This window comes from Pezoporus wallicus, unplaced genomic scaffold (genome assembly GCF_028554395.1).
Source record: "Pezoporus wallicus isolate ANWC-B61680 ecotype Strahan unplaced genomic scaffold, APGP_CSIRO_Pwel_v1 contig_2871, whole genome shotgun sequence".
In the NCBI taxonomy this organism is placed as follows: domain Eukaryota; kingdom Metazoa; phylum Chordata; class Aves; order Psittaciformes; family Psittacidae; genus Pezoporus; species Pezoporus wallicus.
Window position 1 is genome coordinate 2,547,480 of NW_026640775.1, and position 13,723 is coordinate 2,561,202.

General features: G+C 42.9%; 1 protein-coding gene across 1 annotated transcript; it reads right to left on the minus strand.

Annotated features, from left to right (window-relative positions):
* Positions 1–4,398: 4,398 nt before the first annotated feature.
* Positions 4,399–6,243, minus strand: ASCL4 (achaete-scute family bHLH transcription factor 4). Its single transcript, XM_057420683.1, has 2 exons — positions 5,984–6,243; positions 4,399–5,897 (listed from the first exon to the last, which is right to left on the minus strand). The coding sequence occupies exon 2, from the start codon at positions 4,985–4,987 to the stop codon at positions 4,421–4,423; it is 567 nt and encodes a 188-aa protein (XP_057276666.1). The 5' UTR covers positions 4,988–5,897; positions 5,984–6,243; the 3' UTR covers positions 4,399–4,420.
* Between the last annotated feature and the right edge of the window lie 7,480 nt (positions 6,244–13,723).

Genomic DNA, 13,723 nt, shown 5'->3' on the forward strand with positions numbered 1-13,723 from the left:
GACCCAGCCTCTGCACATACTCATGCTATCCATTCCTAAGTTGGACTTCAGTTGTTGTTCACTTCATTTTTCAACTTGATTTGCAACCAAGCAAAGGTTTTGTCTTCTAAGGCTGTACCTCACTGCCAGGCTAGAGCTTACCTTCAGCCTGGTAGAAGCAGATATCCACACCCTTCATATGCTCAAGTACCCGCCATGGTTCTGGTTGTACCTTGCCTGTGTTCATGCTGCATGCTCAGGCCATGGAGAACAAGTTCTAACAAGGGTGACAACCCAGCTCAGGTGCGACACCAGGTGACTTTCACATAGGGCTTTATCCAGTGAGAAAAGCTCATTTGACTTCAGTGACAGACTTACTCCTTTGAAGCTCCCCTGTCTTTTTCCAGGCCTGCTTTTTGATTTGGCTTTTTAAATAAGAACCTTTTGAGTGGTACAATAGGTAAAGGCTACTGAAGTGTAGTACTGCTACTAGAGGGCCTGTTGACTCCTGCTCTTAGGGAGCAGTAGCTCCCACCTCACTCCCCATCTCCTTCTAAGAGTAGCAACAGCCCTTCTCACACCCACCCTGCCGTCATCTGCCTCTCAGAACCCCAGTGCCACCCAGTGCACCACTGTGTACAGCCATTTATCTATACCCTGAGGGTCACTGGTGAGGAGCACCTGCTGAAGTTATATTTGCTTAGACTCTGCTCTCGAGAGACTTACTAAGACCTTGCTCAGCTATAGTGATTGACCTCAGCTAACTTCAGCAGGGCTCTCCTGTTGGTACAACTTGCAAGCCTCTCCTCAAGATGTTTTGGATCTTCTTTTGTCTCCTTTGCAAGTATGCTGGTGTCAAATGTTTTCAGTCTTTATTTTCTTTGTGGATGTTCCCTTTTCATTTACTCCAGTGAGATAAACTGGCCCTGATTGCTTTACTGTCTGAACATGACTTTTCTATAGTGCCTCTGGTTTTCTTTGGCCATGTTATTGACACTGGGTAATATAACATGAAAGGAGTGTGGACAGGCTTTTACAAAGAAATCAGCTAAATAGCTATTAGGGGATTAAAAGCAATTCCATGGCCAGGATTACACATCTTTAAAATGCTGATAATATCAAGGAGCAAATGGATTTGTAATTTAATGGCAGAAGAGGGAAGACTTCAGATGTGTGGGGTTTCTTTCACATTTGATACAAAGATTAAAGTGTCTGCATTTGGTGTGCAGGAGTTCAATAGAGCTGTAGCATGGTTGCCTACAGATAGAAGTGTTCACCTTTCTTGTAAACAGTAATTCTGCCACATGGAGAGAATTCCCTGGTCAACATTTTTATTGAAACTTTAATTCTCATGATGACAAGTTGGATCAATGTCTGCTTTCAAAGTCTGATAATGATACACTTTAGAAGCTTTGAAGAAAACCTTTGTCTAGACAGATACAGCTTAAGAAAGCTTTTGAAACTTAGCATTCACTTTAAACTTTTGTTGATGCCTGTAGGAAGCATTGATTCATCTTTGGGAAATCTTGAGCTGTTTTCTACTTCCTTGTGCTAAAAATGTGCAAGAGATTTGCATGACAACAGGAACTGTGAGAAATAGAAAGGTAAAACTTTCCTAAGGAGAGTAGTTCAACCTGTGACAGTCTTTCCCACACAGAATTTTCTCTTCATCCAGAAATCAGTTTTCCTTTAAAATTAAATTAAGCTACACGTGACATTCTAGCTTTTACACCTTCAGTATTAACATTGGATTGGGGGTATTTTAGGGACATCTCCAGAGATGTACAATACATACATAAAAGTAGCCACAGTTTTATTAAATGTAGATTTTCAAGTCTCCTTGACTTGAAGTCCAGAGGCATTTTCCAGAATATTATTTCGCAAAGTCCAGGTTTGGTTCTGACTGCAGAATATTTAGGATCTGCAACAAAAACCAGTCCTATCTAAATGTGCAGCTGATCAGCCTGCATCTCACAGGGGAAGAGACATCCTACAGCAGTGACAGCCAAGCAGAGGCACAGGTTGTGATGCTTGTCACTCAATTAGACTCCCTTTGAGGAAGATCCCGTTTGAGATGAAGCTGAAAAGGGGCAGAGCCGCAGCCTAGTTCATTCCTCTGGATGGCCTAACTAGCTCTAGCGTTTGAAATCAGAGGATTTTGGCTCCTACATATATCTCTGTAGGGACCAAGCCTCCATGACAACCATCTGACCTAAAAAACTATTTGGAGCGTTATCTGATGTGCCCTGCCCAGGAAGTAACGGTCATTCTGGTAATTTTTATGTTGATTCAGTTTGATTTGGCTATGAATTGTCACTATGTGCACATTAACCACTTTTCATCTTCAGAGTGCTTTACAAACAACTATGTTTCATGGAACTTGTCTCAGGTACTCTGAGGAAGTGTATGGTTTTCACAGATAACAAAGATTTAACTTCTGCTCTGACCGAGGAATGCAATTCAGGCTTACTGACAGCGTTACCAGCAGCACCACCGTATTTCTAGAAATCAAAAAACTGACGCAGAGAGAGGTTGAATCTCTGTCAGTGAACACAAAGGAAAGAAAAAAAGACATGAGATAATGGATCCCAACCTTGCTCCCCTCCCCTTTCTTGGATAACAAATACAACATGCACCCAGAAACGAGTGCTTTGGCTCTGGATCTGAATTGTCCAGGTAACTAGACCTCTACTCTTTCAGTCTGGGAAACAGACCCTGCAAAAGTAGCAAGAAAAACAAAATAGACATTAGAAAAGGAAGCTGTTTACCATATAAAGAATAAAGAATGAAGCCTGTGGATGCGATGGACACAATAACTAAAAGAACAAATGTTCAGAATGATCTGCTAAAAATCAGCAGGTTTTATACCCAATAATTTTCATTAGATGCCCACTGCACAAACCTGCTCCATATCTAGATTTAAAAATCTAGATTAAAATGTTGTTTAATAGGTAGCAGTTCCTATTTACTTCTTATCTAGTTTCTTTCTTCTTTCCTGAAAATTCATTACTCCAGCAAACAGTGCTGTCCCATTTGTTAGCAATTGAAAGTGAAAAAGAACATAGCCAGGAATAATTCAATTTTTTATTTAAATGAAATTTATAGACACATTTTGAGGTATTTCATCAGTATTTGTTCTTATTTATACACGAGTATTTTTTCAGGTGTCGAGTCAGCATGACATGAAGGAAAGACAAAAAGATACAAATCCATTTCACCAACATAGGGCAAAAAAAGCAGAATTTTGAAAAGTCTGTTTGAAAGTGTATGGGTAAGAAGGTGTTTACCCCATATTCAGCATGGGATTTAAGACAGCTAAATGTTATTTAAATCTGGCCTTGGAGAAAGGAACATTTTCAAGCAATTTGGAGACAAATTCTCATTTTAAGTAGACATAGTCCAAATTAAAGGTAGTCCATAGAATTTGAGATACTAATTTTAAAAGGTGTATTCCTTGAAAAAGTATTACAATATTCTAAACAAAAGGAGAAATACCTAGGTTTTCATGCAGAGATGTAAACTGATATATTCAATGTTACCCTTTTTGTACACACTGGTATCTAACCACTACGGGAACATACTTTTAAGCATATTTCTATCAGACCTGCCGAAAAGACACAGTCAAGATTATTTTGTCCACAAACTCAATTTTCAGAAAAGGAGGAAAAAGACTGGCAACATTTTTTCAGTATAATGAGCGGAGCTTTGCTTTTGAAAATGCAGCTTTACACAACTTTGTTTCCTCTTTTTCGTATTGATTAAAATGAAAGTGTCAGATTTTCTTTTCCTGAAAATTGTCCTTCAAATAATCACCAGATAGCCAGTGTCCAATGAACGAGTTGCTTCTTTCACTTTCAAAGATGCCATGCGATAAATTATTTCCCAAATATAGCCTTATTTATATTTTTTAATTGTCTTTTCAGAAACATAAGTATTTCTGTGAGTTTCCTAAAAATTTTAGGGAAAGACATTTTATCTAAATCTTACCTTTCCCAGTCCATGTTTTTGCAAGCCAGTGCATCTCAGGTTAGCAGTCAGGAAAACCAGCCAATAAAACTTACAGGAGGAAGCAGGAGAAAGGGAAGGGGAATTTCCTTAAATGCATTCATCTTGTTTTGCTGTCTCATCAAGTGAAAGGCAAAAGAAAATAGATGAATAGAATAAAAGCTGAATGAAAAATAGAATACAAACATCACTTCAGTTTTAACAGTCCAAAGGAAGTTTAGTAACACAGCTGAAGCAACCTGAGATATATCTGTTTGCTCACAAATCATCTTTAGGTTTTGTACAGACAACAGTTAAATCCTTTGACAGATCGAAAATACCTTTTCTGGTTTTCTCTAGCTGCTTTTCCTTTTCCTGGTATTCATTTTCATCTGTGGAAAAATCCCCAGGGTTTTAGATTTGGTTTTCAGCTTTCTGTCTCCAGAGAGGCTGTTACTTAGCTGCCCATCTCCTCAAATTCACTGTAGGGGGATGAAGCTGATGAGGTTTTGGACTCTCCATCACTGTTGCACTCCCGCGGGCGACCAGGACTGGGAGCTTCTGGGAGCTCCTTGTCAGAGAGCATTTCTTTGCTGTTCGACCCTAAGGGATGACAGTCCAGCAAGCTCTGTAGGTGTTTGATGTAGCTTATTGCAGCTCTCAGTGTCTCCACTTTGCTGAGGCGCTTGTCAGCAAATTCCTTGGGCAGGTGCTCTCTCAGGCGTGTGTAGCCCTCGTTCACGCAGCGCACCCGCTGCCTTTCCCTCTCGTTCCTCTTTCGAATGAAGGCAGGCTCAAAGGAATAGTCATAGATGCCCACGTAGCCAGGGAATGGGATGTAGGAGATGCGACCTGTGTGCCCGCCATAGGCTTGCTCCCAGTAAGATGGGTCCAGATGGAAGGGAACCCCAAAGGGCTCTCTTAGGGGCACCCCATGGGGATGCACATGGCTGTTAGCCAGGGACATAGCTCCTGGAAATGCAATCCTGTTCAGTAGTCCATCATCATCTTTACTGCTGTCCATGCTTCTTTTTTTTATTCCCCACTGGTGGAATGTCAGTTCCCGAATTTGGCTTCCAAATCTTGTATCAGTCCAAGCAAGGAGGAAACATTTGTATAGGTACTCTGCCCCACAGGCTGCAATTTCCTCCTGCGGTGTATGAACACTCAGATCTCAAAGCACTGCTAACCATTCATGAGGTCCACTCTGTGCCTGGAAGTCAGCTCTAAGCCTTGTTGTTTTTATAGATGTTGGATACCAGCTAATTTACAGACAGGTTTTGAGGACCATCACTCCACACTTTAAACCCTTCTTTTCCTCTGATCTTCATATTTCAAAAGATAATAAGAGGGTTCCTGTGTATTCCTTTTCTCTCTGCTTGAAATTATGACCATAAGAGCTAATGCCAAACATAAATAATCTTCCAGGCTCTAAACACTTCTCATGTATTGTAATCCACGATATCGTTTGATATAATTGTCTCCAAAAGATGGGTAATTTGCAAAGTTTACAGGGATCTTCAAAGTTTTGGCACAACTCCTCCCTCTCAGGAACCAAATCTTCTGTCATCTGAAAACTACCCAAAGGCTTTTCACAACGAAATCCAAAAGACAACTGCAAGCTTTGTTGTTTCGGCTGCTCTGGTCTAACTGAAACAGCTTACAAGCTGTTTGCAAACTTATATGGCATGTCTCTAGCTTTCTGGGGAAACTGAGAAATCTTCAAAGGAAAGAGTGCTCTCTTGTGGTTGCAAGTAATGTCAGATCAAGAATGCACACGTGCAAGCGTAAGAGAAAAACTGCCTTCTTCACCCAAAGAGGCTTTTTCAAGAAATGTGAGTTTCACAAATTGAACATGAGGATTTTCAAAAAATCTTCACCATTTTGCATGTTTCTTCTTATTGCAGGGAAGTTCTGGTCACCACTATGAGCACCTGTCTCAGATAAACAAAAACAAAGGTGATGCCCTGATTGCCTCCTGTGTAGCTATTACTAGATGTTTACATGGGCATTGGCTTACCTGATGGACCATACACACTGCTTTAATTGGGGAGCTGAAAATCCTTCTTGACTGTGCCAGATCTGTGCTGCGTCCTCCAGTTTGCCAGCAGCTTTGATGAGGAGAAGAGGTGGACAAAAGACAAGGACTTTTGGCAGTTTATAGGGGCATAATGTCCTCATCTGTGTGTTTCCTCTAACTTAACCTGGTTGTGTTGGGATCTCTTTCTGCAGCAACTGAAGGGTCTTTGACACTTCCCCACATTGTGTTTAAGAGCTCCATGGTTATATTTTTCTTTCTGAAAACACATCTTCACAGTTAATTGAATTTCTTTTTTTTGCCACCATCAGTTTGGGGAGTTGAATGTTTGGTCTGGGAGAGCTGTGGGAAAGGACAGACATGAAAAAGTACAAGCACATAGACTCCATTAGAACCGTTCTTTTGCTCAAAGTGAAAGTTTCCACCCTGTTCAGCCTTTCATGCCAAACTACCTCAGAAGCGTAACTGAAACAACATCCTCCACTCCGAGAAACACATCTATGTCTCTGCTGAATCAGAAACCAGAAGCAGTCACATCAGCATTCATTTTCAAGTCAGGCTTTATATCTTTGCTGGCTTATCCTGCAGCTTCAAAAAACAATGATAATCTTCAAAGTATGAAGAACATACAGGCAGACCATTCTAAACAGACATGACTGAGAACAACCCTGGACTATAGTTTATGCCAGGGGCAGGATCAGCATCAAAATGGCTCATAAGACAGGGCAACTGTCCATCTACTTATGCCTCCATTACCAACATAGCCTAGCAAGAGCTGGTGTTTGAAGCTGAAGGTTTTGTAGTATTACCTAAGAGTTAGCTAACGCATTCCATGAGGGGTTGTGATCTTTTCCAGTCACAAATGAATGTATTTCTAAAACATGTGCCGTAGCTCAGACGAAAGGTATGGGTGTGAGGGAAGAATTACTGGGGAACACCCCATGGTATGCACAACTCATTTCAGATCAAATGATCATGAGAGCTTTTCTGCCTTTTAAAAAAACCTTGGAAACAGTTGAACAGTCCAGGCTTTTCACTTGCACTACAAACTCTGTTGTCCAGTACAAATGTTTTCAGAAATGAATGCTTATTCATTAAATGCTTAGAAATGAAAATAACTCATTCACTGTAGCACTAAGGGAGACAAGGACTTAGAGGTTTCTTAAAACAAAGAGGATGTCAGCCTCTAGCCAGATACCCGAAGTAGGAAAATGCCATCTAATTTGTGTCATTATTACACTTAAAATGCTGCTCCCTAGCAGTATTCCTGTGAGGAAATGGAAGCATGCCTCTCAGGGGTCTCAGATGCCAGATCATTTCACAGATCTCTATGACCTTGCCCAAAGACTAGCCATGTTCAAAAGGCAGGGTTACATTTCAGTTCTGTCATGCAAATGCACTATTTTCTGCCACCACACCTCTTTTCTATGTTTACTGTAAATGCAGGTCACTGGCACTTCCCAGAGTGTCAGAATTGCACCTGTACTAAACAGACATCTGTTCTTCCTACAGGAAAATCCGCACTGTTAAACCTCTAGAGAAATACATGAAGAAAAACTACAGGTAAATGTTACTTACAAATCTGAATGATTGAAGCTGATCTCATAACAGGTGAATGTTACTTATGAATCTGAATGATTGAAGCTGATCTCATATCAAATGGACTCTGTAGTCTGGTTTTGTCTGTGTGCAAGAGAAATAAGAATATATGCCACAGGCTTTTGTTGTATCGTTGTTGATGCTCTAATGCCACTTGCTCAGAAAGGGATTTGCCCTTGGGCAGGGAGCCAGCACAAGGCCAATGCACCTTACCATCCCCCCGAAGGTCCTTGTTGAGAGCACAAGCAGATTAAAGCAATGTATCATTTCCATACCGATTTCTGCACAAAGCAGACCCTTCTCAACATGTCTGCACATGCAGGCTCAGTGAAAGTAGCAGGACTGGCCCACCAAAGTGACAGGCTAATACATATTCCTTTTAATTTTAAGAGTAGGTTAAGACTCTTTCCTCTTCTAAGACAAACCTTTGATCTTATTTCTTACACTGTTTCTCCAATGAACTCCTCCTCACACCTCTGCCTTGATGATGCTTTTACTCCAGAATACAATATCCTTCATGCTGATACAAAGCAGATGGCTTGGTTTGCTTTCCAGGTGGTACAAACCAGGTGTCATTCACTGTTCTGCAATGACACAAGTTGCACTGTTTCTATATATATTGTATGTTTTGGTTTTGTTTTTGTTTGGTTTTTGTTGTTTGTTTTTTGTTTTGTTTGCTTTTTTTGAATACAAAGTTTAAATGGTGATGCTGGAAGATTCCTTACATACTCCACTGACATTCAAAGAGGTTCCCTTCCTTCTTTCCTTCCTTTTACTTCACCTAATTACATAGCCAAAATGAATAGAAAGTATTTCTGACATGCCTAAAAACAAAACATTGAAGCATCTTACTTCCAGATCTAACTTAGTTGTGGTTTTAATTGCATATATCCTAACACAGTATCTACAAGAATGTAACATTTGTACAAAAGAACCCTCAACTCATTCACACTCCCACAAGAATCATGAATAACACGACTGACACTACACAGTGATTGCTTTGCATTACTTTGAATTACTCAAAGCAACAGATTCTCCTTGACACTGTGTCCCTCTGTGTCTGAAAAGAAAGTCATCCATGGGAATATTGTAGTAGAAACACAAGAGTCAGCTGAGTCCACCTATTTCCCAATAGATGATGTCTCAACTATATTACCTGTGAACACACTACTGAGAGGGAAAAAGAAATTACATCAGGAGTTTAAAAAGAAACCGTCACAACATTGTTCACCACTGTGACCAGCAGGTTGGGGGAAGTGATTATCCCCCTCTGCTCCACTCTGGTGAGACCCCACCTGCAGTACCGCATTCAGCTCCTGGGCTCCCAACACAAGAGGGATGTGGACCTGCTTGAGTGAGTCCAGAGGAGGCCACAAAGATACTCAGAGGGCTGGAGCACCTCTGCTACGAAAACAGGCTGAGAGTGTTGGGCTTGTTCAGCCTGGAAAAGTCTCCAAGGAGACATTATAGCAGCCTTCCAGTACCTAAAAGGGGGCCTATAAGAAAGATGGAGAGGGACTTTTTTCAAGGGTATGTAGTGATAGGAGAAGGTGGGATGGATTTAAACTGGAAGAGGGTAGATTTAGACTAGATATTAGGAATAAGTTCTTTACTGTGAGGGTTCTGAGTCACTGGAACAAGTTGCCCAGAGAAGCTGTGGGTGCCTCATCCCTGACTTGGTCCTTATGGGGGATTTTAACTACCCCGATATTTGCTGGAAGACTTACACAGCCAGTCATTCACAGTCTAGGAGGTTCCTCCAGTGCACTGATGATAACTTCTTAATGCAAATGGTGGACAAACCAGCTAGGAGAGGAGCGCTGCTGGATCTGGTACTCACCAACAAGGAGGGTCTGGTTGAAGTAGTGACAGTCAATGGCAGCCTGGGCTGCAGTGACCATGAGATGGTGGAGTTTAGGATCTTGTGTGGGAGGAATAGAATACCTAGCAAGGCCACATTTCTGGATTTCCGAAGGGCAAACTTTGGCCTCTTCAATCAATTGCTAAGGGAAGTATCATGGCAAAGGGTACTAGGTGGTAAAGGGGCTCAAGATAGTTGGTCAGCATTCAAGGACCACTTCTTCAGAGCTCAGGATCAGAGTGTCCCAATGAGTAGGACGTCAAGTAGGGGAGCCAGGAGACCAGCATGGTTAAACAAGGAACTGCTGGGCAAACTCGTACAGAAAAAGAGAATCTATGGATTATGGAAGGAGGGGCTGGCCACTTGGGAGGAATATAGGACAGCTGTTAGAGGATGTAGGGAAGCAATTAGGACAGCTAAGGCCTCCTTGGAACTTAATCTGGCAAGTCGGGTCAAGGACAATAGAAAGGGCTTCTTCAAATACATATAGCGAATAAAACTAACACAAGAAGCAGTATAGGCCCACTGCTGAATGAGGTGGGTGCCCTGGAGACAGAGGATGTAAAGAAGGCAGAGGTGTTGAATGCCTTCTTTGCCCCTGTCTTTACTCCTGCAGACTCTCCCCAGGGGACCCAGATTCCTGTAGCCTGAGGAGTCAGGATAAAGGAGGAGTTTGCTTTGGTAGATGAGGATTGGGTTAGGGATCAGTTAAGTAATCTGGACATCTATAAATTGATGGGTCCGGATGGAATACACCCGTGGGTGCTGAGGGAGCTGGCAGAGGTCATTGCTGGGCCACTCTCCATCATCTTTGGTAAGTCGTGGGAAACAGGAGAGGTGCCTGGGGATTGGAGGATGGCAAATGTCACACCGATCTAGAAGAAGGGAAAGAAGGAGGACCCGGGTAATTATAGACCGGTCAGCCTTACCTCCATCCCTGGAAAGGTGATGAAACAACTTATTCTTGATACCATCTCTAGGCATATCAAGGATGAGGGGGGTCATTAAGAGCAGCCAACATGGCTTTACCAAGGGGAAGTCATGTTTGAGCAGCCTTATAGCCTTCTATGAGCAAGTAACTAGGTGGATGGATGATGGTAGAGCGGTAGATGTGGTTTTTCTTGATTTCAGTAAGGCATTTGATACTGTCTCCCACAGCATCCTCATAGATAAGCTAAGGAAGTGTGGGCTTGATGATCAGGTAGAACTGGTTGGAAGGAAGAAGGCAGAGAGTTGTGGTCAATGGGGCAGAATCTAGCTGGAGGTCTGTGACTAGTGGAGTCCCTCAGGGGTCGGTGCTGAGACCAGTGCTGTTTAATATTTTCATCAACGACCTGGATGAGGGAACTGAATGCACCCTCAGCAAGTTTGCTGATGATACTAAACTGGGAGGAGTGGCTGACACACCAGAGGGCTGTGTTGCCATTCAGCGAGACCTGGACAACATGGAGAGTTGGGTGGGGAGAAACTTGATGAAATTCAACAAGGGCAAGTGTAGAGTCTTGCATCTGGGGAAGAACAACCCCATGTACCAGTACAGGCTGGGGGCTGACCTGCTGGACAGTAGTGAAGGGGAAAGGGACCTGGGCGTCCTGGTGGATAGGAGGATGGCCATGAGCCAGCAATGTGCCCTCGTGGCCAAGGCCAATGGCATCCTAGGGTGCATTAGAAAGGGTGTGGTTAGTAGGTCAAGAGAGGTTCTCCTCCCCCTCTACTCTGCCTTGGTGAGGCCGCATCTGGAATATTGTGTCCAGTTCTGGGCCCCACAGTTCAAGAAGGACAGGGAATTGCTTGAAAGAGCCCAGCGCAGAGCCACAAAGATGATTAAGGGAATGGAACATCTCTCTTATGAGGAGAGGCTGAGGGAGCTGGGACTCCTTAGCTTGGAGAAGAAGAGACTGAGGGGTGACCTCATCAATGTTTACAAATATGTAAAGGGTGAGTGCCAGGATGATGGAGCTAGGTTTTTTTCAGTGATGTCCAGTGACAGGACAAGGGGCAATGGGTGTAAACTGGAGCATAGGAGGTTCCATGTGAACATCAGGAAAAATTTCTTTACTGTGAGAGTGACAGAGCACTGGAACAGGTTGCCCAGGGGGGTTGTGGAGTCTCCTACATTGGAGATATTCAAGGCCCGCCTGTACAAGTTCCTGTGTGATGTACTCTAGGTTACCCTGCTCTTGCAGGAGGGTTGGACTAGATGATCTTCTGAGGTCCCTTCCAACCCTTAGGATTCTGTGATTCTGTGATTCTGTGACAGTGTTCAAGGCCAGGTTGGAAGGGGCTTTAAGCAACCTGGTCTAGTGGAAGGTGTCCCTGCCCATGGCAGGGAGTTGGAACTGAATGAGCTTTAAGGTCCCTTCCAACCCAAACCATTCTATGATTTGTTATATTTTACTGTGCTATAATCATACCAAATTCTAGTATTTACAATACATATTATAGTGTCCTGGGTTCAGCAGTAGCAGTCATGTTTTTCCTTTGTGTTAACTGGTGCAGTGCTGTGTTTTGACTTCTAGTTTGAGAACAGTGTTGGTGAAGCCGATGTTTTCGGTTGTTGCTAAGTGATGTTTACCCTGACCAAGGACTCTGTGAGGCTCATGCTCTGCCAGGGAGGAGGGGAAGCTGTGAGGAAGCAGAGACGGGGCGCCTGACCCGGGCTAGCCAGGGAGGTATTCCATACCACAGCACGTCATGCCCGGGGTGGGGGGTAACTGGGAGTTACCCGGAAGGACAGGAGCTTCTGGGTGGAACTCGCTTTCTTGGCCGGTGGTATCGTATTCTCTTCCCTTGTTATTTTCCCTTATCATTGTTTTAGCTGATAGTAGCGGTGGTGATTTGTTGCTGGACTGTTCTTGTCTCAACCCGTAGGAGTTGCACTCTCTCGATCCTCCTCCCCGTTCGTCCAGGAGCGGGGAAGGGGAGAGCCCCGGTGCAGGGGGGGGGGAGATGGACACGGACCTCGATTGTTGTCAGCTCGGCACCACTCACTGGGAGTGAGTGAACAAGTTACCTGACTGGGTTTAAACCACGACATATAGTTAGTCTGGGCTGCTGCAATTCATTAACAGATATGAAACTGTGAAATTAGCAGTTTCTCTTGTTAACGGCATACCACAGAATTAGAGTAATAACTGCAATTTAGACTGAGATCCAGGAATACAGGATCGAGTAGTTCTGTGCCTCTCTAATCCTGTTTTATCCTTAAGCATGAGCCATCCCTTTCCAGCTCTATAGCTAGCAGTGAGAGCTGCACCTAAACTATCCAGCTTTAATGCTGTGACTATCACCAAAATACACACCTATAAAGCACTGAGTAGCCAATAAAGATGGTGAAAAATTTGGATTTTTGATGTTAAAATGGCTGGCTTCCATGTTGGCTTTTTGCATAATCTTTGTTCTGTGTAATTCTGCTCACCCTGAGAAGGAACCCAACAGCAAGTTTGCGACAGCAGAAGAGAACTGATTGTATTGAAATGTGGGCATGGTCCAGCAGGGATTTCAGCTCACACTAAAGAGAAGGACTGAAGCGAGCTTACTGCATCTCTTTTCCCTGTGGTTTTATAAGTCTCCCTTATCTTTCAGTACATCTCCAGGATCTGAAGACTACTTGAAAAATAGCTCTGCAATTTGTTCCTCACACAGCAAGTACTGCTATAAATGTCAATAAACTAAGCTTTCAGGGGACATAGTGCAGTTGTCTTATCAAAACACTTCACATACAATAAAAGTGCTCGGTATATAAAAAAAAATATCTTCCCTTGCAGAAAAAACAGTTCTAAAATGTATTTTATCACAATACCTTGGGCGTGCAACATACATCTCTGTAGACACAGATTAATTTCTCATTCACTGACACTTTATATTATCACTGGCTTCCTTTGATACTTCTGCTTTAGACTGGTAGTTAAGATATCACTCGTTCAAGGGAGTAAAGTGACTACAGAAAAAGCTGGAATCTCAGAGGACTCATGTTTGACAGTAGGAAAACACACTCTTATCTGCGTACGATAATATCCAATCTGTCTCATAGGCTCAAAGTATTGCTTTCAGCTCAGACAGTTGAAATAGCATCAGGATTTCAGCACCAGGGCACTTCTGCACTAGAACTATCATAAATGGCATTAAGGCAAGCTGAGAGCTTGGGATAACCTAGCATTCTGGGACAGAATTGGGATGTACTGAGTATAACTGTGAAGTTGAAAGGATGGCAACTGAAAATGGAAGGTCTCCAGTCATCTCCTACATACTGGGGAATGCAA